General features: G+C 37.0%; 1 protein-coding gene across 6 annotated transcripts in view; it reads right to left on the bottom strand.

Moving 5' to 3' along the window:
* MANBA (mannosidase beta) overlaps positions 1-24,464 on the bottom strand; it is a 108,517-nt gene that overhangs the window by 29,709 nt on the left and 54,344 nt on the right. For 5 of the 6 annotated variants that reach the window (XR_014142922.1, XM_081812053.1, XM_081812055.1 and 2 more), the window contains 6 exons: positions 19,021-19,172; positions 16,471-16,588; positions 14,868-14,954; positions 11,423-11,590; positions 1,227-1,445; positions 853-879 (listed from right to left, as the gene is read on the bottom strand). Coding sequence is in view for 5 of the 6 variants with exons in the window: in XM_081812053.1 (XP_081668179.1) it covers positions 853-879; positions 1,227-1,445; positions 11,423-11,590; positions 14,868-14,954; positions 16,471-16,588; positions 19,021-19,172 (771 nt within the window). In the remaining variant the exon portion in view is untranslated. The remainder of the gene's footprint in view (positions 1-852; positions 880-1,226; positions 1,446-11,422; positions 11,591-14,867; positions 14,955-16,470; positions 16,589-19,020; positions 19,173-24,464) is intronic. The other variant, XM_081812052.1, reaches the window with a different exon arrangement.

Genomic DNA, 24,464 nt, shown 5'->3' with positions numbered 1-24,464 from the left:
TAGAGCTACCCTATGACCCAGCAATTGCACTTCTGGGTATTTACCCCAAAGACACAGATGTAGTGAAAAGAAGGGCCATATGCACCCCAATGTTCATAGCAGCAATGTCCACAATAGCCAAACTGTGGAAAGAGCCGAGATGCCCTTCAACAGATGAATGAATAAAGAAGATGTGGTCCATATATACAATGGAATATTACTCAGCCATCAGAAAGGATGAATAACCAACTTTTACATCAACATGGATGGGACTGGAGGAGATTATGCTAAGTGAAAGAAGTCAAGCAGAGAAAGTCAATTATCATATGGTTTCACTTATTTGTAGAACATAAGGAATAGCATGGAAGACATTAGGAGAAGGAAAGGAAAAATGAAAAGGGGGGAAATCGGAGGGAGAGAGACTATGGACTCTGAGAAACAAAGAGGGTTTGGGAGGGGAGAGGGGAGGAGGGATGGGTTAGCCCGGTGGTGGGTATTAAGGAGGGCACGTACTGCATGTAGCACTGGGTGTTATGCGAAAACAATGGATCGTGGATCACCACATCAAAAACCAATGATGTATTGTATGGTGACTAACATAGCATAACAAAATTTTAAAAATTTAAAAAATAAAATTAAATAAATAAATAAACAAAAAAGAACACATACAATTCTGAAATTGAATCCATCTATGAACCTGAATCTGTAGGAACAAGGAAAGTGAAATGCCATTGTGAAAATCAAATACACCAACATGAAAGAAAAAAGGAGAAGGAAGGGGGAGGAAATAGAAGAGGAAGGAGAGGAGGCAAAAGAAATAATATGACTGATAATATTAGATAAAACTTTACTTATCACATTCATTTCTCTTACTGTAGCAAACCATCCAGTTCTGAATATCTGTAAATGATAAAACAGTTGTTGGATATACAGAAACTAGCAAGTGAGAATTACTTTCATGCATGATAAGAAGTCAGGCTTAAGCAACACTGGTTCCCATTTAATTTTTAAATGTTAGGGAAGGAACATAATTAAAAGCAATATCAAAAAGTTATAATCCTCAAAATGATGACCACAAGAAATTTAGCTCCCCAAACTTTAAAGAAAAAAGTTCTCTTCTATGATCTTCCTAAACTTTCATTTAAATAATAAGCACATTTCATTTGACTTTCTGAACCACTGTTGAGAAAGTGACATACGCCCATCGCCTACCATTCTGAATCACTGGGAAATCAAAAGTCGCTTACCTTTTCTAATGTACTGAAGGAAGGCCAGGACTGATATCCATATTCAGATACAAATCGAGCTTTTGGGAAAACTTTCCAATTCCAGCAATCACTGATATAGTCATAAAAATGTACATCACCAAAATTATTGTCATATGGGTTGTCAGAGAGCCAGCCTTCTTTAATAGATTCGGCCCCATTTGTAGGGCTGGATATGATAAAAGGACGAGTCTTGTCTTCCTGAGTCCAGAAATAAAATGAGTTAGAAGATATTTTCAGCCGGGAAAGTACATATCACTTACTTTTTTATTAAGTTTTTGTTTTAATTCCAATATAGTTAACATACAGTGTTAAATTAGTTTCAGATGTACAATATAGTGATTCAGCACTTCCATACATCACCCAGTGCTCATCAAGACAAGTGTCCTCCTTAATCCCCATCACCTAATTCACCCACCCCCCTCTGGTAATCATCAGCTTGTTCTCTATAGTTAAGAGTCTGTTTCTTGGTTTCTCTCTTTCTCTTTTTTCTTTTTTTTCCTTTGTTCATTTTTTTGTTTCTTAAATTCCACATATGAGTGAGATGATATGGTATTTGTCTTTCTCTGAGTGACTTATTTCACTCAGCATTGTACTTTCTAGCTTCATTCATATTGGCGCAAATGGCAAGAATCCATTCTTTTTTATGGCTGAGTAATATTCCATTATATATACCATATATACCACACACACACACACACCACATCATCTTTACCCACCACAACACCATTTACCCATCTATCACTGGATATTTGGGCTGCTTCCATAATTTGGCTATTGTAAATAATGCTGCTATAAACATAGGGGTGCATGTTATCCCTTTGAATCAGTGTTTTCGTATTTTGGGGGTAGATACCCAGTAGTATGATTACTGGATAGTAGGGCAATTCTGTTTTTAACCTTCTGAGGAACCTCCATACTGTTTCCCACAGTGGCTGCACCAGTTTGCATTCCCACCAACAGTGCAAAAGGGTTCCCATTTCTCTACATCCTCACCAACACTTGTTGTTTCTTGTGTTTTTTATTTTAGCCATTCTGACAGGTGTGAGGTGATATATCACTGTAGTTTTGACTTGCATTTCCCTGATGATGAGCATCTTTTCATATGTCCGTTGGCCGTCTGTATGCCTTCTTTGGAGAAATGTCTGTTTATGTCAGATCATTTACTTTAAAAAAAAAAACACTGTCAAGTTCCAGAAATGCCAGTGGCTGACAGAAAAATAATGGAACCATTAACCTTCTGCCTTCAACAACCACCAGTACCTGCTATTCACCAATCCTTTATATCCTTTTGTAATTAACACTTAGCTTATTACTCAGTACCTGCTCCTAATTTTTTTAATCATGTCGTGCCTCTACTTTACCTTCTAACAACAAGGGTAGTGTACGGTCTACTGCAGAATTTCTCATCCTTGGCATTAATGACATTTTGAGCTTGATAAATTTTGTGTGTTGGTGACCAGGGAAAGGGAGCAAGGGGAAAGGGAATGTTTAGCAGCATCCCTGGCCTCTATCCACTAGATGCTAGTAGTACCCCCCCACACACACCAAAAAATGTCTACAGACATTGCCAAATGTGCCCCTGTCACTTGGGGGACAAAATCACCTCCACTTAAGAAACATAGGTCCAGTGCTTAAGAATAAGAAGCTAAGGTGCAGATACAAAAATAGTACCCAGAAATTGGTAGTATTTCTATACACTAATAACAAAATAGCAGAAAGAAATTTTTTTTGAAGATTTTATTTATTTATTTGACAGAGAGACACAGCGAGAGAGGGAACACAAACAGGGGGAGAGGCAGAGGGAGAAGCAGGCTTCTCGCTGAGCAGGGAGCCTGATGTGGGGCTCGATCCCAGGACCCCGGGATCATGACCTGAGCCGAAGGCAGACGCTTAACCAACTGAGCCACCCAGGAGTCCCTCAGAAAGAGAAATTTTAAAACAACACCATTTACAAATGCACCAGAAAGAATAAACTAAACCAAAGAGGTGAAAGACCTCTACTCTGAAAACTATAAAACACTGATGAAAGAAACTGAAGATGACCCAAACAAATGGAAAAATAGTCCATGCTTGTGGATTGGAAGAATCAATATTGTTTAAATGTCCATACTACTCAAAGAAATCCACAGATTCAATGCATTCCCTATCAAAATACCAGCAGCATTTTTTACAAAACTAAAACAAATAATACTAAAATTTGTATGGAACCACAGAAGACCCCAAATAGCCAAGGCAATCTTGAAAAAGAAAAACAAAGCTTGAAGATGTGAAAATTCCAGATTTCAAAATATACTACAAAGCGGTAGTAATCAAAATAGTATGGTACTGGCATAAAAATAGATATATAGATCAGTGGACTAGAATACAGAGCCCAGAAATAAACCACTGATTATATGGTCAGTTAATCTATGACAAAGGAGGCAAGAATATACAATGGGAAAAGACAGTCTCCTCAATAAATCGTGCTGGGAGAACTGACAGCTACACGCAAAAGAATGAAACTGTATCTCTCTTTAATATCATAAATAAAAATAAACTAAAAATGGATTAAAGACCTAAATGTGAGATCTGAAATCATAAAAATCCTAAAAACCATAAAAAAACACAGGCAGTAATTTCTCTGACTTTGGCCATAGGATCATTTTTCTCGATATGTCTCTTCACGCAAGAAAAACAAAAGCAAAAATAAACTATTTGGATAACAAGTAAAAGGCTTTTGCACAGCAAAGGAAACCACCAACACACACACACACACACACACACACACGTATCCAAAATATATAAAGAACATGTACAAGTCAACACCAAACAAACCCCAAATAATTCAATTAAAAAATGGGCAGAGGACTTGAATAAAGTTTTTCAAAAAAAGGCATAAAGATAGCCAATGGACACATGAAAATATCCTCAGCATCACTCATCATCAGGCAAACGCAACTCAAAACTAAAATAAAATATCATTTTATACCTATCAGCACGGCTAAAACCAAAAAGACAAGAAACAACAAGTGTTGGTGAGGATATGGAAAAAATGGAACCCTTGTGCACTGTTGGTAAGAATGTAAATTGGTGCAGCTACAGTGGAAAACAGTATGGAAGTGCTTTGAAAAATTAAAAATAGAAATACCATATACCCCAATCATTCCACTACTGGGTATTTACCCAAAGAAAATGAACACACTAATTCAAAAAGATATGTGCACTTCTGTGTTTATTGCAATGTTATTTACAACAACCAATATATTGAAGCAATCTAAGTGTCCATCAATAGACAAATGGATAAGGAAGATGTGGTATATATATATATATATAATGGAATATGGCACAGCCATAAAAAGATGAGGTTGTGTCATTTGAGATGGACCTAGAGGGTATTATGGATGGATGCACCTAGAGGATATTATGGTAAGTGAAATAAGTCAGACTGAGAAACACAAATACTATATGATTTTACTCACAAGTGGAATCTAAAACAAAAACAAATGAATAAACAAACAAAAAGCAGAATCAGACCTATAAATACAGAATAAGCTGATGGTTGTCAGAGGGGGATGGGTCAGCAGTTGGGCAAAATGGGTAAAGAGGAGTGGAAGATACAGAGTCCCAGTTATGGAATGAATAGTGCATGGGAATAAAAGGCACAGCAGGAGAAAAAAAGAAAATAATAGAGGCTATTGAGTCAGAATGACTTGAATTTAAATCTCAAATCGGAACCTTATTATTTTTGGACAGGTCTAAGCCTCAATAGTCTCACCTGTAAAACGGGGAAATTGGAAGTCCTTCATAGGACTACAGTAAATGGTAAAGAACTCATGTGTGGACGACATGGCTAAATGTCCACCAAAATTCATGTTCCCATTTCCATAATATAGAGCTATTTCTAGGAAGTGACTTTCTAACCTCTTTGCATCACCGTGGGGCCATGTGCCTCATTCTCATCCTCCTGGAATCATGAGCTCTTAACCACTGAGCTGTGAAATGAAAATTCTCAAATATTAAAATCCATTTCTCAAATCCATCAGATATGAAAAATGTAACACCAACACTATGAGTAAAAAGATTATAAAATAAATGTTTTATAAATATTAATTAAAGCTTATACCATAACAGTTTGTGTATAGAAAAATTCTTCATGACACATGACTAAGCATATCAGATAAGCTAAAAATCTGAACCTAAGATTTTCGTGAATTCTCACTGAAGTTTCTTCACATAAATGAAGAGTGCCATGAACTGAACACATTTGGCTGCCAAAATCACATACTATTCTTTTAAATATATCCCTTTTCAAACTGCCTCAGGATATACCCAAATATTTAAAATATCTAATTACAGGGGTGCCTGGGTGGCTCAGTCGTTAAGTGTCTGCCTTCGGCTCAGGTCATGATCCCAGTGGGATTGAGCCCCGCGCCAGGCTCCCTGCTCAGCGGGAAGCCTGCTTCTCCCTCTTCCACTCCGCCTGCTTGTGTTCCCTCTCTCGCTGTGTCTCTCTCTGTCAAATAAATAAATTAAATTAAAAAAGAAAATAAATAAAATAAAATATCTAATTACAGATAAAAAATTAAAAGGACAATCAGATTATTAAATCACATATTAAACATTAAGTTTTTAAAAGTTAAATCCTTTGCAGGGATTATTGCAAAAACAAAATAAATGCTGCTTCCTCCCCTTGAAAAAAAAAAGCTAACTTATATTATTATATAATGTGTATATAGTAAATACAAGTATAATATGCCTATTAAAAAGTAGTGATGAAAGAGAACCACCATAAAGGAAGGGCTCTATGGTGGAGTTGGGAACAAGCTCTTTCCTTTCCCTTTCTTCTTATTTCACATATCAACATATTCATATATATCAAGCTCTGCTTTAGCATTTATAATTACAGAATTTTAAATGACACATGAGACCAAATGGACTTAACAGATATACACAGTACATACCATCCAAAAGCAACAGAATACACATTCTTCTCAGGTGCACATGGAATGTTCTCCAAGACAGATCATCTCTTAGGCCATAAACCAAGTCTTAACAAATTTAAGAAGACTGAAATCATTCAAGCATATTTTTGGACCCCACGGATATGGAACTAGAAATCAATTATAAGAAGAAGGCTGAAAAGTTCACAAATACATGAAGATTAAGGAATATGCTACCGAACAACCAATGGATCAACAAAGAAATCAAAAGAGAAATTGAAAAATACCTTGAGACAAATGAAAATAGAAAGACAACATACCAAACTTATGAGATGCAGCAAAAGCAGTTTAAGAGGAAAGATCATAGAGATAAATGACTACTTCAAGAAATAAGAAAAATGTCAAATAAAGAACCTAACTTCACATCTTAATAAACTAGAAAAAGGAGAACGAACATGGCCCCAAGTTAGCAGAAGGAAGGAAATAACAAAGATCAGAGCAGAAATAAATGGAATAGAGACTAAAAAGACAATAGAAAAGATCAATGAAACCAAGAGCTGGTTTTTAAAAAAATAAATAAATAAACAAAACTGACAAACCTTTAGCTAGACTTGCCTAGGGGGAAAAAAAAAGAGAGGACTCAAACAAAATCAGAAATGAAAAAGATGTTACAACTGATATCTCAGAAATACAAAGAATTTTAAGAGACTACTATGAACAACTATACATCAACAAATTGGACAACCTAGAAGAAATGGATAAATTCTTAAAGACATACAATCTTCCAAGATTGAATCATGAATAAATAGAAAACATGAACAGACCAATTAACTAGTAAGGAGATTGAATCAATAATCAAAAATCTCCCAGCAAACAAAAATCCAGGACCAGACATCTTCACTGGTGAATTCTACCAAACAGTCAAAGAATTAATACCAATCCTTCTCAAACTCTTGCAAAAAATAGAAGAGGAGGGAAAACTTCCAAGTTCATTTTACAAGATAAGCATTACCCTGATACCAAAACCAAATAGAGTCACCACCAAGAAAAGTACAGGCCAATATCCTTGATGAACATAGATGCAAAAATTCTCAACAAAATATTAACAAACCAAACTCATATAAGTAAAAAAAAAATCATATACCATAATCAAGTGGAACTTATTCCAGGGATGTAAGGATGGTTCAACGCCTACAAGTCAATCAACATGATACACCACATTAATAAAATGAAGTATAAAAATCATATGCTCATGTCAACAAATGCAGAAAAAGCATCTGACAAAATTCAGCATCCATTTATTATAAAAACTCTCAACAAAGTGGTTACAGAGGGAACATACCTCAACATAATAAAGGCCATATATGACAAGGCCACAGCTAACATCATACTCAATGGTGAAAAGCTCAAAACTTCTCCTCTAAGGTCAGGAACGAGATCTGGATACCTACTTTCACCACTTTTATCCAACATAGCATTGGAAGTCCTAGCTAGAGCAATTAGACAACAGAAAGAAATAAAAGGCATACAAACTGGAAAGGAAGAAGTAAAGTTGTCACTATTTGCAGATGACATGTTATTATATGGAGAAAACTCTAAAGACTTCACAAAAAACCTGTTAGTATAAATAAATTCAGTAAAATTGCAGGATACGAAATCAATATACAGAAATCTGTTCCATTTCTATGTACTAATAATTAACTACTAGCAAGAGAAATTAAGAAAACAATCTTATTTACAACTGCATCAAAAAGAATAAAATATCTAGGAATAAGTTTAACCAAGGAAGTGAAAGACTGACATTATTATCGAAAATTATAAGATACTGAAAACTATAAGACATTGTTAAAAGACACCGAAGAAGACATAAATAAATGAAAAGATATTCTGTACTCATTGACTGGAAGAATTAATATTGCTAAAATGTCCATACTATCCAAAGCAATCTACAGATTCAATGCAATCCCTACCAAAACCACAATGCATTTTTCACGAAATAGAATGAATAATCCAAAAATGTTTATGGAACCACAAAAGACCAAGAAAATCATGAAAATCATGAGCTCTTAACCACTGTCAAAGCAATCTTGAGAAAGAAGAACAAAGCTGGAGGCATCATGCTTTCTGACTTCAAAATATACAACAAAAGCAAGGTAAGTAAAACATTATGGTATTGGCATAAAAACAGACACATGGATCAATAGAATAGAATAGAGAACCAAGAAATAAATTCATATATGTATGGCCAATTAATTTATGACAAAGGAGACAAGAATATACAATGGGGAAAGGACAGTCTCTTCAGTAAATGGTGTTAGAAAAACTGGACGGTCACATGCAAGAGAATGAAACTGAATAACTATCTTCAACCATGCACAAAAGTTAATGTAAAATGGATTAAAGACTTGAATGTAAGATCTGAAATCATAAAACTCCTAAAAGAAGACATAGGTGGTAAGCTCCTTGGCATTGGTCTTGGCTTGATTTTTTTGGATTTGACACCAAAAACAAAGGCAACAAAAATAAATAAGTGGGACTACATTAAACTAAAAAGGCTCTGCACAGCAAAAGAAACCATCAACAAAATAAAAAGGCAACACACTGAATGGGAGGAAATATTTGCAAATCATATGCCTGCTAAGGGGTTAATACCCAAAATACATAAAGAACATGTCCAACTCAACAGCAAAAAACAAACAATTCAATTAAGAAACGAGCCAGGGATCTAAACAGACATTTTTCCAAAGAAGACACACAGATAACCAATAAGTACATGAAAAGGTGCTCAACTTATTATCAGGGAAATGCAAATCAAAACCACAATGAGGTATCACCTGACACCTGTTAGGATGGCTATTATCAAAAAGATAAGAGATAACAAATGTTGGCAAGGATGTGGAGAAAAGGGAACCCTTGTGCATTGTTGATGGGAATGTAAGTTGGTGTAGTCACTAAGGAAAACAATATGGAGGTTACCTAAAAAATTAAATGTAGAACTACCATATGATCCAGCAATTTCACTTATGGATATTTATCTGAAAAAAATAAAAACACTAACTCAGAGAGCTATATGCACCCCCATGTTCACTGCAGCATTGTTTATAATTATCAAGATACTGTAACAATCGAAATGTTCATTGATGATGAATTGATAAAGTAAATGTAGCATACACACACACACACACACACACACACACACACACACACACACTGGAATATGACTCAGCCATAAAAAAGGAATGAAATCTTGGAGCACCTGGGTGGCTCAGTCAGTTGAGCATCCATCCAACTCTTGATTTCGGCTCAGGTCATGATCTCAGGGTCATGGGATCAAGCCCTGCATTGGGCTCTGTGCTGGGCATGGAGCCTGCTTGGAATTCTCTCCTTCCCTCTGCCCCTCCCCTCTTGTGATCACTCTCTCTCTCTCTAAAAAAAAAAAAAAAAGGAATGAAATCTTGCCATTTGTGACAACATGGATGGACTTTGAGGACATCATGCTAAGTGAAATAAGTCAGAGAAAAGCAAATACTGTATGATCTCAGTTATATGTGGAATCTAAAAACAACAAGAACAAGCTCATGGAAACAGAGAACAGACTGGTGGTTGCCAGAGGTATGAGGTGGGAGGTGGGTGGAATCGGTGAAGGTAGTCAAAAAAAAAAAAAGAAAGAAAGAAAAAGTAAAAGAGTCTCTACGTCTCTAAGAAAGGAAGGGAAGGGAAGGGAAAAGTGAAGGGAAGGGGGGAAGGGAAGGGAAGGGAAAAAGGGGAGGGAAGGGAAGAAGGGAGAAGGGAAGGGAAGGGAAAAATGGAAGGGAGAAAGAAAGAAAGAAAGAAAGAAAGAAAGAAAGAAAGAAAGAAAGAAAGAAAGAAAGAAAGAAAGAAAGAAAGAAAGAAAGAAAGAAAGAAAGAAAAAAAGAAAGAAAGAAAGAAAGGGAGAGAAAGGAAGGAAGGAAGAAAGGAGGGAGGGAGGGAGGAAAGTAGGAAGAGAGAAAAATAGAAAAGAAAAGATATATCCATAGAACAGTTGAGCCTGCTCTGTGCCTTCTTCTCTCTGTCTATGGAAATCTTCTGGCTGGGGTATTTGCTTCCAGAGGTAATTCCAGACATCCACAATGGACACACACACACACAAGAATGAGAGCAACTTCCACATTCAAACACTATTTGCACTGACAATCCTGGAGTCTCTCAGCCTGCACAACTTCTCTACTTACAGCCTGCTCTACAAAGCATATCTACTTACACAGAAATCTTTTAAGTTCTAGATAAAATGCTATGTTCCTAGGAAACATAAATATCCATAGTTCCAGAAGTTGTAAACCCAAATTGGATAATAACTATAGGAGAAATGTATATGAGGGAGGAGATAATTCTTGCCCCCACAAAGGCACTGGGCCCAGATTGTTTTATGGGTGAATTTGTCTCAGTAAAACTGATAATCTCTATTTTATTTAAATTGTCCCTAGACATTAAAAACAACAACAAAAGGCTCCTAACTCATTCTGTGCAGTGAGCACAAACATATACACATATACCAAGTGCCACAAGTTGGGTTCTCTAGGCTAAATCTGTCTCACAAATAGTTCTGTTTACATTGCATTTTTTAAAATACTGAATATAAATGAGATCCAACATCCATATCCTATTACCACAGTCCCCTCTTCTTTATGAGCCTCATCAACTCTACTTACTTTTTTTAAACAAATTTGGCTCCTCTAGGCATATGAGTTTACAACTCTTACCACAGACTGAGTTTGCTTGTGAACATAAATTTTTAAATTCTAACCAAAATATTAGCAAATCAAATCTAGCACAGGATAAAAGAACAAAGCATTATAGATAAATAGAGTTTATACTAGAACTATCTTGTCATTAGAAAATTAATTCACAGGATTCACTGTATTAATATATTGAGGAACAAAAAGAAGTGGCATTATCAATAAGTCATCTAAAGTAGAAATTCTCAACCCTTGGGGTTCCATGGATGGGCTCCAGAAAGAGTCCATCATAATCTGCAGTTGTAAACACAATATTGGTGTATGTGTGGTGAGTTCCACAGATAAGTTAATTCTCAAATAAGTCCAAAACACATAAATCCATTCACATGCTGCAGCATTACAATGGACTGTTCTGTATTAAAATATTATTGAAGGTTGCTCTAAAAAAAGGACACAAAGATATACTACACTAATATTCAAACTGATCCATTTTTAAAACAGGTTCTTAAATTCTACTGCATGAAAAGTCATTACTTACTGCCAAGACGATCTTTCGAATGTTTTTCACATACAGTATCACATAGTCTTTGATGTAGGTATGCAGTTCACTGGCGGGTATATTATACCAATTCATCATCAGCGCTGCTTCATTTTCATTATTTCCACCCCATACGATGATGGAGGGATGATATTTCAGTCTCCTGATCTAAAATTTCAGAAAACATAAAACAATTTTCAAATGATCAACAAGAAAAAAAAAGCCTCAGAGCTGTAATTATTCACAAAATGATAGCCATTGCATTTCTGCACATAAATTCTTATGTACCAGAAAACTCATTAGAAACTGGCTTGTAACATTACCTGTGGGAATACATTTTAAGAAATCTCTGATTCTTTTTACCTAGATTTTATAAACACCAGTAAGATAGGGTTCTTCTTCTCTACTGTGTAAAACCTGAAGAAAACATAATCCTTTTTATTAAAAAAGAAAAATAAATCAACCTCATCATCATCTGACTTTCCACAAAAAGGCTCTAAGAAACACAAAAGGCAGGAGACATTACATTACAGAGGAGTTTCTCAAGAACAAGTTGGAGTTTTGTGTGAAAAAACAAATGAGGAAGAACAACCACTTCTGCTGAAAGAGGGATTGAGGTTTTCACGGTCTCCACTGAGATCAGAAAACCACAAGGATAACCAGAGAGGGTTTTACAAAGCCTCTGAGTTCCTAGAGATACTCTGTAAGTTAAAGACAAATATATGGAATATCCTAAAGGAAAAAGGATTAGGGCATCAAGAGGATGTCTCCAGAAAGAACTATCAGTGTCATGTCCTGAGAAATCAACTAAGCTTAAGTAAGTTACTGAATATATCTGAACATGGAAGAAGAAATTAGAGAATCTGTCCGAAAATCTTGCCAACCTTAAGAATTGAGCCTGCATGAACTGGGCTCTCTGTGGGCTGGCCCTACATAAAGGTGGAAGGATCCAGTTCTTCAGACACCCTGGGAGATGTACTCCAGCAGAAGAGGGCAGTTAAATCTCTTTGAGAACACAATGAGTCAATGGTCAGGAGAAATCCTCTGGATCACATTTTAGCAAAATAACCTTATTGGTTATAGCTTCTCTTCCATGTAATGCATGGTTACAGTGATGGATCCCAGCTGATGTTCTCACTGTGGCCTCCATTCAAGATGCTAAGTATTGGGGCACCTGGGTGGCTCAGATGGTTAAGCGTCTGCCTTCGGCTCAGGTCATGATCCCAGGGTCCTGGGATCGAGTCCCACATCGGGCTCCCGGCTCAGCGGGGAGCCTGCTTCTCCCTCTGACCCTCTCCCCTCTCATGCTGTTTCTCTCTCGCTCGCTCTCTAAAAAATAAATAAAATCTTTAAAAAAAAAACAAAAAAACAAGATGCTAAGTATCTCCTACATGAAACAGAGATGCATTAAGGATGCATTAAAGGGATTTATCTCATTCTTAAAAATTACAGGTGATGGGTATTAAGGAGGGCACATATTGCATGGAGCACAGGGTGTTATATGAAAACAATGAATCATGGAACACTACATCAAAAACTAATGATGTACTGCATGGTGACTAACATAACATAATAAAATAAAATTAAATTGAAAAAAATTACAGCCTTGTGTTTTTCTAAACCAGCCTTATGAACGCTATTTCCTTTATTTGCCTCTGTGCGTGCCCAGGTAAGTGACGACTGCTACCAACTGGGACTGGCACGTTTATGGTGCTATTGAAAACACAAATACTGAAGAGGCAAAAAGATCCAGTGACTCTGTGCTACACATACCCTTCAAACTGACCCAGAATTTTTGAGAAGCTTCACTTTAAAATCTTAACAAAGTCTGCATAAAAAGCTCTCCTCCTCTTTAATAATACATAAAAGAATCGAAGGTACATAGAGACCATGTTTTATTTGTATGAGAAAAAATTTTAAAAAATCGAAATGTTTGCAACCTACACAACTATAATTAATATTTTTAAGCTCATCCATCCATCTATCCATCTATCCTCCTGACGAATAACCCAGCCAAGTAGTGGGGATACAGAGAGGAACAAGCCCCTAGGCTGCATGGAGATTACAAACTTGCAGGGGAAACAAAACACTGAACAAGTAAGTCAAAGTGTGGTACAGGTCATAAAGGGCAAATGATGTGATTTAGACTTGCAAATATAGAAAGGTTTTTTTCCCAGAAAAATTCATGCTCAAGGTAAGAGGTACCAGAAGAAAATGCAAGAGGTGGTCCATAGGGAGGGTGAGGGGGAAAGTTTTCCAGAGCATAGATGGCACAGGAAGAGGGTGCCTGATGGGGCCAGGGAGGCCAACAGAGACAGGATAGTGCACAGTATCTTTATCTGGAGGGCTCTGAGCAAGAGATGATTCATTTGTACTTTTTAAACCTTTTTTTTTTAACTTTTTTTTTTTAAGTAAAACAAAGATATAAAAAACAAATTGTGAAATAGTAAATTACTGTAACACAATCACCCTTGTAACCACCACCCAGATCAAGAAAGGGAGCCCCAGAAGTCCTCAAGCACTCCTTCCCAATTGTAGTCCCTTCCTGCTTCCAACAGTAACCACTATCTTGAGTATTATAGTAATCATTTCCTTGCATTTCTTTTGGTTTTCCATGCAAATGTCCATCCACAGACATTGTAACTATGAAATCACGGATTTTAACATGCTTTCTGGATTTCAATCCATGGACACTCTTTTCCTTATTGAATCTCAAATTGTCCCACTTTTGGTTGGTGAGAGTTTCATCAAAGTTCTTTTAACATATCTTTGATCGTTTTCTTGTCATCTGTATGTCAAAGTAGTCATCTATTATACTTCCTGTCCCAGACCTGGAATCAGCCACTTCTCTAAGAAGCCCATCTGTTAGTGGGAAAAATTATTTCAATAGAAGGATACACAATATTATTAGGTTGTTCTAGTCCTTTTCGGTGGACAGAGCTAGGTTATAATCACTTCCTTGCACTTATAGATCTATAAATATAAGTGTGTACATATGGAATGCAAAAGAAATCAAGGAGTCAAGAATCACTTTAAATTTCTGACCTTAGAAATGCAAAGACTGACTTTGCCATTTGTTGAGGTGGGGGAAACTACAGGAAAAGCAGGTTGGGAGAAGGTAATGCAAGTTTGGTTCAGACATGTTACATTTGGGATGACTATGAAACCTCCAAGCAGAGGGGCCAACTAGGCAGCTGGATACAAGAACCAGGAATTCAGCAGAGATGTCAGAACTGGGGATAAATGTGTAAGTCATCAGCACAGAGGTGGTGTTAAAGCCATGAGACTGGGTGGAATCACCTAGGAAGTCAATTATCCAACCGTGATTTTCATGGGATTTAGTAAAGAGAACAACAACAAAAAACAAAACAAAATGAGGAGAGGTTTAACAAAAGGCAAATGAAACATTAGCATTTTCCCTCTTCTTGGAATGGTAATGACATACCTGGTGAGCAACTTCTGCTCTCACTGAATTCATGAAGTCCCGATCGGTTGGATAAAGGGCACAGGCAAACATAAAATCCTGCCATACCTGTCAAACCAGTAAAAAGCAATAAAGTACTTCCATAGACTTTATTACACAGAAAGAAATTCTTCATTCTGAACTTTGGGAATTATCTTTCAGGCAAATGAAAAAACAAGTTAGCCTGATGAGTGTGACCATTTGAGCACTACTATGATTGAGGCAGTGGGAGAGGCTCTCACACGGACCGCACAACTTTCCAGAACTGCACAAAACTGTGGGGGAGACCCGAGAGGAGAAAATGTTAAGTAGGGAGGAAAGAAAGAGAAGGAAAGGGAATTCAAATAAGGAAACAGTGAGTGTGTTGAGGGGAATGTGAAATTCGAAAAGAACCTTACCCCAGCCCCTCCTCACTTGAATACTTTAATATTCACTGGGAATTTGATATTGAGAGATGGACCAGATTATTTATAAAAGAATTAACTTTTCATGGCCAAAAGGATTACTACATGGACATTTTCATAATGAAACCACATAAGTTGATCTTTCTCTTCCTTCCTTCCTTCCTTCCTTCCTTCCTTCCTTCCTTCCTTCCTTCCTTCCTTCTTTCCTTCTTTCCATCCTTCCTTTCTTGAAGGGGACAGAGAGAGTGTGTGTGTGAGCTGGGGTTCAGAGGAAGAGAAAGAGAATCCCAAGCAGGCTCTGCACGATGCAGGGCTCAATCTCACGACCCTGAGATCAGGACCTGAGCCAAAATCAAGAGTCAGACGCTTAACTGACTGAGCCACCCAGGCGTCCCACGTAAGTCCATTTCTAGAGAGGCTGTTTTGATGCAGTAGTTAAGAGCACAGGCCCCAAATCAGCCGACCTGAGTCAGAAACTTGGTTCCACCACATACCCACTGTGTGGTTTTGGGCAGGTTATTTCACCTCTCCTCCATGTGTCAGTTTCCTTACCGGTAAAATGGGGATGGAGAACAGCAGTAACTACTTCATAGGATGGGCATGAAGATGAAACAAAATAACAGATGCAGAGCACTGAGAACAATGCCTGGTCCTCAATAAATATTATAGAATATTGTCACATTATCATGACCATCAGCATTATCAATATTATAATTACTATTCTTCTATGGAATGCTTTGTATTTTAGAACTGTAATGCCAGAACTAAAAGATTATATTTCCTGTGCTTAACCCTCACCAATGCAAAACATGTTTGGAGTACTTAATAACAATATTAAGCATAGCTTTTCTTCATTGAATTTTATGATTTTTCTTCTCTCTAGGTCTTGTTAGATCTCCTTAAAGTTAAAATTTTTAAATATGTTTATGCATACCCTCATATCAAAAAGAAAATTACAAATATAGAATGTTTACCACTTAAAAATAATTAAATAATTATGATATTCACCATCAGCTATGGTTCTGGGTTTGCAAGATGTCATTTATTCCTCTGCAAAAAATGGAATATCAGTCCTGGCTCTGAGAAAAGAAGGAATGAGCCATAGCACCCACTCAGAACACAGGAGCTCAAAGTGAGGATATAGTAACATATCAATCAATAAAATGTTGTCGACTACCCACCATTATTCCTAGTTCATCACAGAGTCTATAGAATTCATCCTGCTCATAAATTCCTCCTCCCCAAACCCGGAGAGTATTCATGTTAGCATCCACAGCAGACTGCAAAAGGAGCCGTAACCTATAGAAGAAAATTTAAAAACAAATGTTAATTTGAAAATCTGGGGATGTTTAAGAAAGATTTAAAAAACACATGATGGGGGCGCCTGGGTAGCGCAGTTGGTTAAGCGTCTGCCTTCAGCTCAGGTCACGATCCCAGGGTCCTGGGATCGAGCCCTGCGTCGAGCCCCATATGGGGCTCCCTGCTCAGCGGGGGGTCTGCTTCTCCCTCTCCCTCTGCCTGCTGCTCCCCCTGCTTGTGTTCTCTCTCTCTCTGTGTCACATAAATAAATAAAATCTTAAAAAAAAAAAACAAAAACCACACATGGTGGTTGATAAATACGTTTCAAATCTCTTAGAAAAACACGTTCTAAAATTATGATGGTTTGGATATAATGTTAGGTGAAGAAAGTGAGACAAAATTATATACACAATAACTGTAACCACATAAACAAAACTGGAAAATTGTGGGTTATATATCTTTTCTCTGCCTTCTAAATTCACACTGTTATTATACTGTTTTTGAAACTAAATTTTTTCTTAGTTATTCTTATAGAAAAAGAAAACATTTGTAAACCTTAGAAAGTATGAGCTAATTTTATACAACCATTTCAAATTATAAGACAAAAATCAAAGTTTGCATATTAGTACCTGGCTTACTCTTACCTCCTTTTTTCAATTCCTCCAGTCCAGTGCAGATTTTCCTCAATTTACAATGGGATTATACCTCAATTAGCTCATCATTGTAAGTTGAAAGTATTGTAAGTCGAAAATGCATTTAATACACCTAACCTACCAAACATCCTAGCTTAGCCTCACCGGCCTTAGATGTGCTCAGAACACTTATAGTAGCCTACAGTTATACAAAACCGTAACACACAGTCTAGTTTATAATAAAGTATTGATATCTCATGTAATTGAATACTGTACTGAAAGTGAAAAACAGAATGGGTATATGGGCACAGAATGGTTGTGAATGTATCGGTTTTTGACCCTCAGTATGGCATGGCTGACTGGAGGCCTCGGCTTCTGCCACTGCCCAACATCACAAGAGGTTACTGTACCACATAGCGCTAGTCCAGGAAAAGATCAAAAGTCAAAATTCAAAGCAAAACTTCTACTGAATGTGTATCTTTTTTATACCATGGTAAAGTCAAAAAATCACATCAAACCATCATAAGTAGGGTACCGGCTATGTTTCTTTCTCTAGTAAATTAAATTTCCTTTCCGATTTTTCCAATTCCTATTCACATCACCCACAGGATGATGTCCAACCACTCTGAGAACATCTACCCTGCATTTCCAGAACAGAGTCCAGAGAGGAACCAAGAAGCCCCCAATAACTGGCTGGCCAAGGACCCAGAGCATTGTGCCTCAGCGGATATACTAATTGGCCCAGTTGTACTGAAAAGTCACTGCCCAAACCAGCCAGATGAGAGGAGCCAGGACATGAAAAGGAAAAGAGGCAGCAAATTATCTGTGTCTATGTCTGGAGAATAATTTCATTTTCATATGAAATTCAAGACCATATATATACAGTTTAAAGTAAAAGCAAATTACTACAACTTCCGGCAAATTCTAAACACCAAATAATATACTACAATGCATATTTATACATATGTAAATAAGTTAAATGTGTTTATTTTCTCTTCACAAAGTTTATTTTTACTATCACAAAGACAGTTTACAATCACAATCAGGAAATATTATTTTCTTTCTTTTTTTTTTTTTTAAGATTTTATTTATTTATTTGACAGAGAGAGAGAGCACAAGTAGGGGGAGTGGGAGAGGGAGAAGCAGGCTTCCCGCAGAGCAAGGAGCCCGATGCAGGGCTCGATCCCAGGACCCTGGGACCATGACCTGAGCCGAAGGCAGACGCTTAATGACTGAGCCACCCAGGCGCCCCAGGAAATATTATTTTCTTATGAAGTGCTATTCTCAAAGCTTCAGATAAGCACTTTAAATTTTCTTCTAGATTTAATATTGTAAAGCTTTTTTAGTTCCTTTTACTAACGTAAAAGTAAAAGAATATACAAATAGCTTAGAATGAAGAAGGAAATATGGGTTTCCATTTTTTAAAAAGAATGTACAAAAATATTTAAGGTATTCTTTGAAAAATTTAAAAAAAACAAATTTAACCATTTTTTTCAGTGATTATCCAAAATGTGCATTAGTCATTTTCTTGTTCCTCCAGAGGAAATATATAATAGTTTTCTAGAAATTGGATGGTTTCAGCAGTCTCAAGTCATTTAGCTGTTAAGACTATCTATAGCTCATGAAAATGGAATATATGATTTAAAAATCCTTTCCATTCTAAAGTTTCCATCATCCTAGAATTCTGTCTTACCTCTCAGTTCCTTCCACTGGAACCAAAGAAAATAAAAATGAGTAATTCTTTAGCTTTGTGGGACTGTTAATAAAAAGAAAAACAAGAAACAAAAAATGATAACTTACAAGTCAGAGGTTACTCGATCCTGGAATGAATCTGCTGGGATCCAGTTCGAGCCTTTCAGAAATATGGGCAATCCATTAATTTTGAAGTAGAAACTCAGACCTCGAGATCCTTCAATGGGCTCTTCTATAAGTTCCACTGTCCTAAAATAAACCTATTATGAACAAAATTAAATACTGAATATCAAATTTAAAACATACAAAAGAGATTTTTTAAAAAGGAAAGCAAACTTTTAAACAATTGACACGAACATAATTTAATGTTAATTTCCTATTTGCTATGAGGTATTTAATGTGGAAGTACACACCAGAAAAAAAAATATATAATAATTTATTGCCAGATTCTATCTTTTAATAGATATAAAATATAGAAACTATTAAAGAAGAAATATATTCTAGGGCGACTGGGTGGCTCAGTTGGTTGAGTGACTGCCTTCAGCTCAGGTCATGATCCTGGAGTCCCAGGATCGAGTCCCGCATCGGGCTCCCTGCTCAGCGGGGAGTCTGCTTCTCCCTCTCCCGCTCCCCCCTCTTGTGCTCTCTCTCACATTCTCTCTCTCAAATAAATAAATAGAATCTTTAAAAAAAAAAAAAAGAAGAAGAAATATATTCTAGTCTTCCTCATGAAACAGGCATTTGTAATTCCATCAAAAGAAATATATTTGAAGGGTGCCTGGGTGACTCATTGGTTAAGCATCCGACTCTTGGTTTCAGTTCAGGTCATGATCTCAGGGTTGTGAGGTCGAGCCCCATGTCAGGTTCAGCACGGAGTCTGCTTGGGATTCTTTCCCTCTCCCTCTGCCCCTCCCCCCACCCACTCAAATAAATAAATAAATCTTTTTTTTTAAAAAGAAATCTATTTGAAGATAACATTTCAAAATTAGAACAAAAACTTATACTATTTCACAAAAACGGGGGAGAAATCCCACCAGTTAAACTGATGTATCCTGCATATGTAAACACACTCTCACTTCAGTGTTGTTAACATGTGCCAAAATGTGCATCTTAGAATCAAAGACATATAGCACAAGCAATTTAATCCCAACTAATCATCACATTAAACTTGATGCTGGAGCTCTAGAGATGTAAGTGGTGTTTCAACTGGAAGATGGAAGAGGAGTGCATACTCCAAAGTTATAACCGGTATGCAAGAAGCTGAGACCTTTGTCTCTGTCACACTCTAGCCAGGTTTTCCCACGGTTAAGCAGGAGCAGCAAGACTCTCGATAAAGAAGACTGATGTTCCTATCCAAATCTTCATTCCTTCCAGCCATGAACTGGATCAAGGAATGAGGAACATGGTTCTACGCCAACAAGGCCTAGCCTTGAACCAAGATTAAACTTTTCTTCTCTAATTAAAATAAATAAATGAGGGGCGCCTGGGTGACTCAGTCATTAAGCATCTGCCTTCGGCTCAGGTCATGATTCCAGGGTCCTGGGATCGAGCCCCACATCGGGCTCCCTGCTCTTCCGGAAACCTGCTTCTCCCTCTCCCACTCCCCCTGCTTGTGTTCCCTCTCTCACTGTGTCTCTCTCTGTCAAATAAATAAATCTTTAAAAAATAAAATAAAATAAATGAATGAATTAATCAATTTATTTCATGAAATAAAAGTGCCCACCATTCTTCTACTTCCTTACCCTTGCCCTTATGATTCTGACAGACAAAAAGATACAAATTAACTTTATGAGAAGACATAGAATAAGGCTTGGTTGAGGGGGATCTTGACATGGAATTACCATAGCTGCTTTAGGATTGCAAAATGTAAAAAATGTAAAGTGATTTTCACAGATACCTTTTAAAACACCTTGATGGGTAGATTCAAATATCTAGAACAGCAGTTCTTCAAGTATGGCCGGGGACTACAAGGGACCCCTTGGAATCCTGCAGGAGGTCCTTGTGTTAAAAAAAAAAAACAAAACTATTTCCATAGTAAAGCTAAAACATCATTTGCCTTTTTCACTCTCACACTCTTGAATGTACGGTGGAATTTTCCAGAAGCTACATGATATGTGATGACATCATCACTTTGTTGGCTAATGGAATGCATGCTTGCATATTCTGGTGTGTTCTACTTCTACGGTAGAGGTTTAGTGTTTAAAGAGGTGTGTTTTCAGAAATTAACTCAGTTTGTTCTCAGCTTCTACTGTGTTCTTAGTAGTGGTGTCTGGTTATTCCTGCTATAATGTCTGTAACCTCACTGTCGTTCAGTAAACTCTCCTTTTGAATCTCAAAGTTTCCCTTGCAACCTACACAGAAACACAAGAGAAAGGGCGCCTGGGTGGCTCAGTCATTAAGCATCTGCCTTCGGCTCAGGTCATGATCCCGGGGTCCTGGGACCCAGCCCTGCATCGGGCTCCCTGCTCAGGGGGAAGCCTGCTTCTCCCTCTCTCACTCCCCTTGCCTGTGTTCCCTCTCTCTCTGTTTCTCTCTCTGTCAAATAAATAAATAAAAAATCTTTAAAAAAATAAAGTAATACATGCATATTTATATCAATTTTCAAATTATACCAAATATTTATTTATTTATTTTTTAGGATTTTATTTATTTATTTGACACAGAGAGAGAGAGAGCACAAGCAGGGCGAGCGGCAAGCAGAGGGAGAGGGAGAAGCAGGCTCCCCGCAGAGCAGGGAGTCTGATGTGGGACTTGATCCCAGGACCCTGGGATCATGACCCAAGCTGAAGGCAAATGCTTAACCGACTGAGGCACCTAGACACCCAATATATCATTAGTATTTGATGTAGTGTTCAATGATTCATTATGACAAGCACATGTATTAGCTGAGAGAGTTTTACAGATGACATTGCTGAATGCCTACTGGATAAAAAGTCAGAAAATGAGATCACCACATTGTCACATTGCAATGATACAGTTAAGTCATCCAATTAAAGATTAAGCTGCAACAGGATACTGAACTGATCTCTCATCTGAAGTATCACAGTTTGCCTGAGAAATGCATGAATCTCCAGAATGATGGGCTTACTGTTTGCTTATATTTATCTGTTAATCAGCACAATGAATCATCAAAGATCTCTTTTATGTGAATCTTTGGCAACAAAATACAAAAGATGCTGAAATATTTGAAGTATTGAATAGTTTCTTTGAATCTCAAGGTTAGCAACAACTGTGTTAACATTTGCCCTGATGTTACAAAAGCAGTGGTGGGTAACACTCCTGGTGCCTCAGCAAAAATCAAGGCAGTAGATGTGAACTGTGCTGTCACTGTATCTTTCACCTTCAGGCATCAGCAGAAAAAAAAAAAAAAAGTCAGTTTCACTTAAGAATATCCTTGATAAAGCAGTAAAAATTACTAATTCTATCCTAACCTTGAGTAGACATCGTTATAATAGTCTGTGTGATGAAATGATAGAATGGGAAACACGGATAAAGTCCCACACACTGGATTTCTTGAGGAAAAGCATCTGGGCCATTGCGTGAGTTGTAAACTGAATTAGTCACCTGGTCCATGAAACTTCATTTTAACTGGAAAGAACTGCCAGACAAACTATGGTTATTCAGACTTGGTCATTTGTCAGACATTTTCTTGAAAATGAATGAAGTGAGCCTTGTCACTTCAAGGAAAATAAGTAAAAGTATTGTCGACAAGGATAAAACTCAAACTTACAGGTAAAAATTAGGATTTAGGAAAACTTGTATCCACTACCATGAGCTCGAGCGCTTCCTAATACTTAAAAGACTTTTCAGATAACAGCAGTGTGGTATTAACAAATGTGAATGTGATATTATATAATGGAATGTTTCAATGTTTGGAAACACTTGGAAATCTCAAGACACTAATATTTTTCAAATAACCAACGCACTATATTATGATATCACATACAAATAAAAGATCCATTAAGAATGAGTAAGTCATGGTAATAAAAGGTACAGCATAGAGAACATAGTGGTGTTGTAATAACATTGTATGGCGACATATGTACTCCTCTCTTTTCCAACTACGTATCTATGTAAGATCCTTTCTTCTTATGTTTCAATGAAAACAACATGTTGCAAAATGCAGAGGCAGATGAGAATCCAGCTGTCTTCCATTAAGCAACACATTAAAGAGATTTGCAGACATGTAAAACAATGTCATTCTCTCTACATTTTCTGTTTTGTAAATATACCTATTCTTCATAAAATAACTCATATATTAACATGTCATGGATTTGGTACTGTGATTTGAAATGAGTATTTAAACCTCAGTTTTAAAATCTACCCACATAAACAAAGGTACGTTGGGATTCTCAATAATTTTTATGAATGTAAAGTCATTGTGAGTCCAAAAAAATTTGAGAATCACTAACCTAGAAAATAGAACTCATTTATTTCTTTAGACCGATTAATGCTACAAATATTATTAATGATAAAACTCATCTTCCCCAATTTTTTCTTTTCTGTTCAACTTCTCTCGTGAAAAGACAGCTATCCCCATCTTCCTCTCTGGCAATAACAATTTTATGGCCCAGGTCAAAGTAAATCCTAAAGCCCCTGACAGTTGTCAGAGGTGAAGCAGGAATTACCAGCCACCTTTCCCTCTGGACATTCTTCGACAGGTTAAACGCTGTTGGGTCTATGATTAGTGTCAGTCATTCTCCGTATCCTCTGGGAGTCCTGATAGGTAACATAAAAGCCTTCTACAACAGGTATTTTACTTCAGAGGAAATAATAGGCTCTGAAAGAGGTTTTTTGAAAAGACCCCTCAGTAACACATATTTACATCCAGAGTGAATTACAAGATCAAAACTATTTTAAACTGCCCAACAAAATAAATTATTGTCTAAAAGTAGAAAAAAATACCTAAGAACCTAAATGTGTAAGCCAAGCAGTTTGAATTTAAATTTTTTTAAATTTCCAAATTTGTCGGGGCGTCTGGGTGGCTCAGTCGTTAAGCATCTGCCTTCGGCTCAGGTCATGACCCCGGGATCCTGGGATCGAGCCCCCGTGTCGGGCTCCCCGCTCGGCGGGAAGCCTGCTTCTCGCTCTCCCACTCCCCCTGCTTGTGTTCCCTCTCTTGCTGCGTCTCTCTCTGTCAAATAAATAAATAAAATCTTTAAAAAAAAAATTTCCAAATTTGTCTATTGTTGATGATTCTATTAGCAACTCACTAGGTAAGTTTTTAAATTAGCTTTATGATTACATTTCTGAACTAGAAGGATTAACTTTCAAAGTACACCTTGACAAGAGTTAGGAATATCTTAACTAAAGGGCTTAAGAGGTGTGTGACTGATAATACTGTACTTCTCAAATTTCTTTCTCTGGCAGACCAGATGATGATGTAATGAATCATAGATTCATAAACTGCGCATCACTTCTCAGCTGTTTGTAATCAAATCCTAAAAAGGCTGTCATAGTTGGGGCGCTTGGGTGGCTCAGTGGGTTGAGTGTCTGACTCTTGGTTTCGGCTCAGGTTATGATCTCAGGGTGGTGAGATCGAGCCCCAAGTC

The sequence above is a fragment of the Leptonychotes weddellii genome, chromosome 2 (genome assembly GCF_054177405.1).
Source record: "Leptonychotes weddellii isolate Sample4059 chromosome 2, ASM5417740v2, whole genome shotgun sequence".
Classification (NCBI taxonomy): domain Eukaryota; kingdom Metazoa; phylum Chordata; class Mammalia; order Carnivora; family Phocidae; genus Leptonychotes; species Leptonychotes weddellii.
The sequence above is the reverse complement of the archived record's forward strand: the minus strand, read 5'-3'. Positions and strand labels throughout refer to the sequence as shown.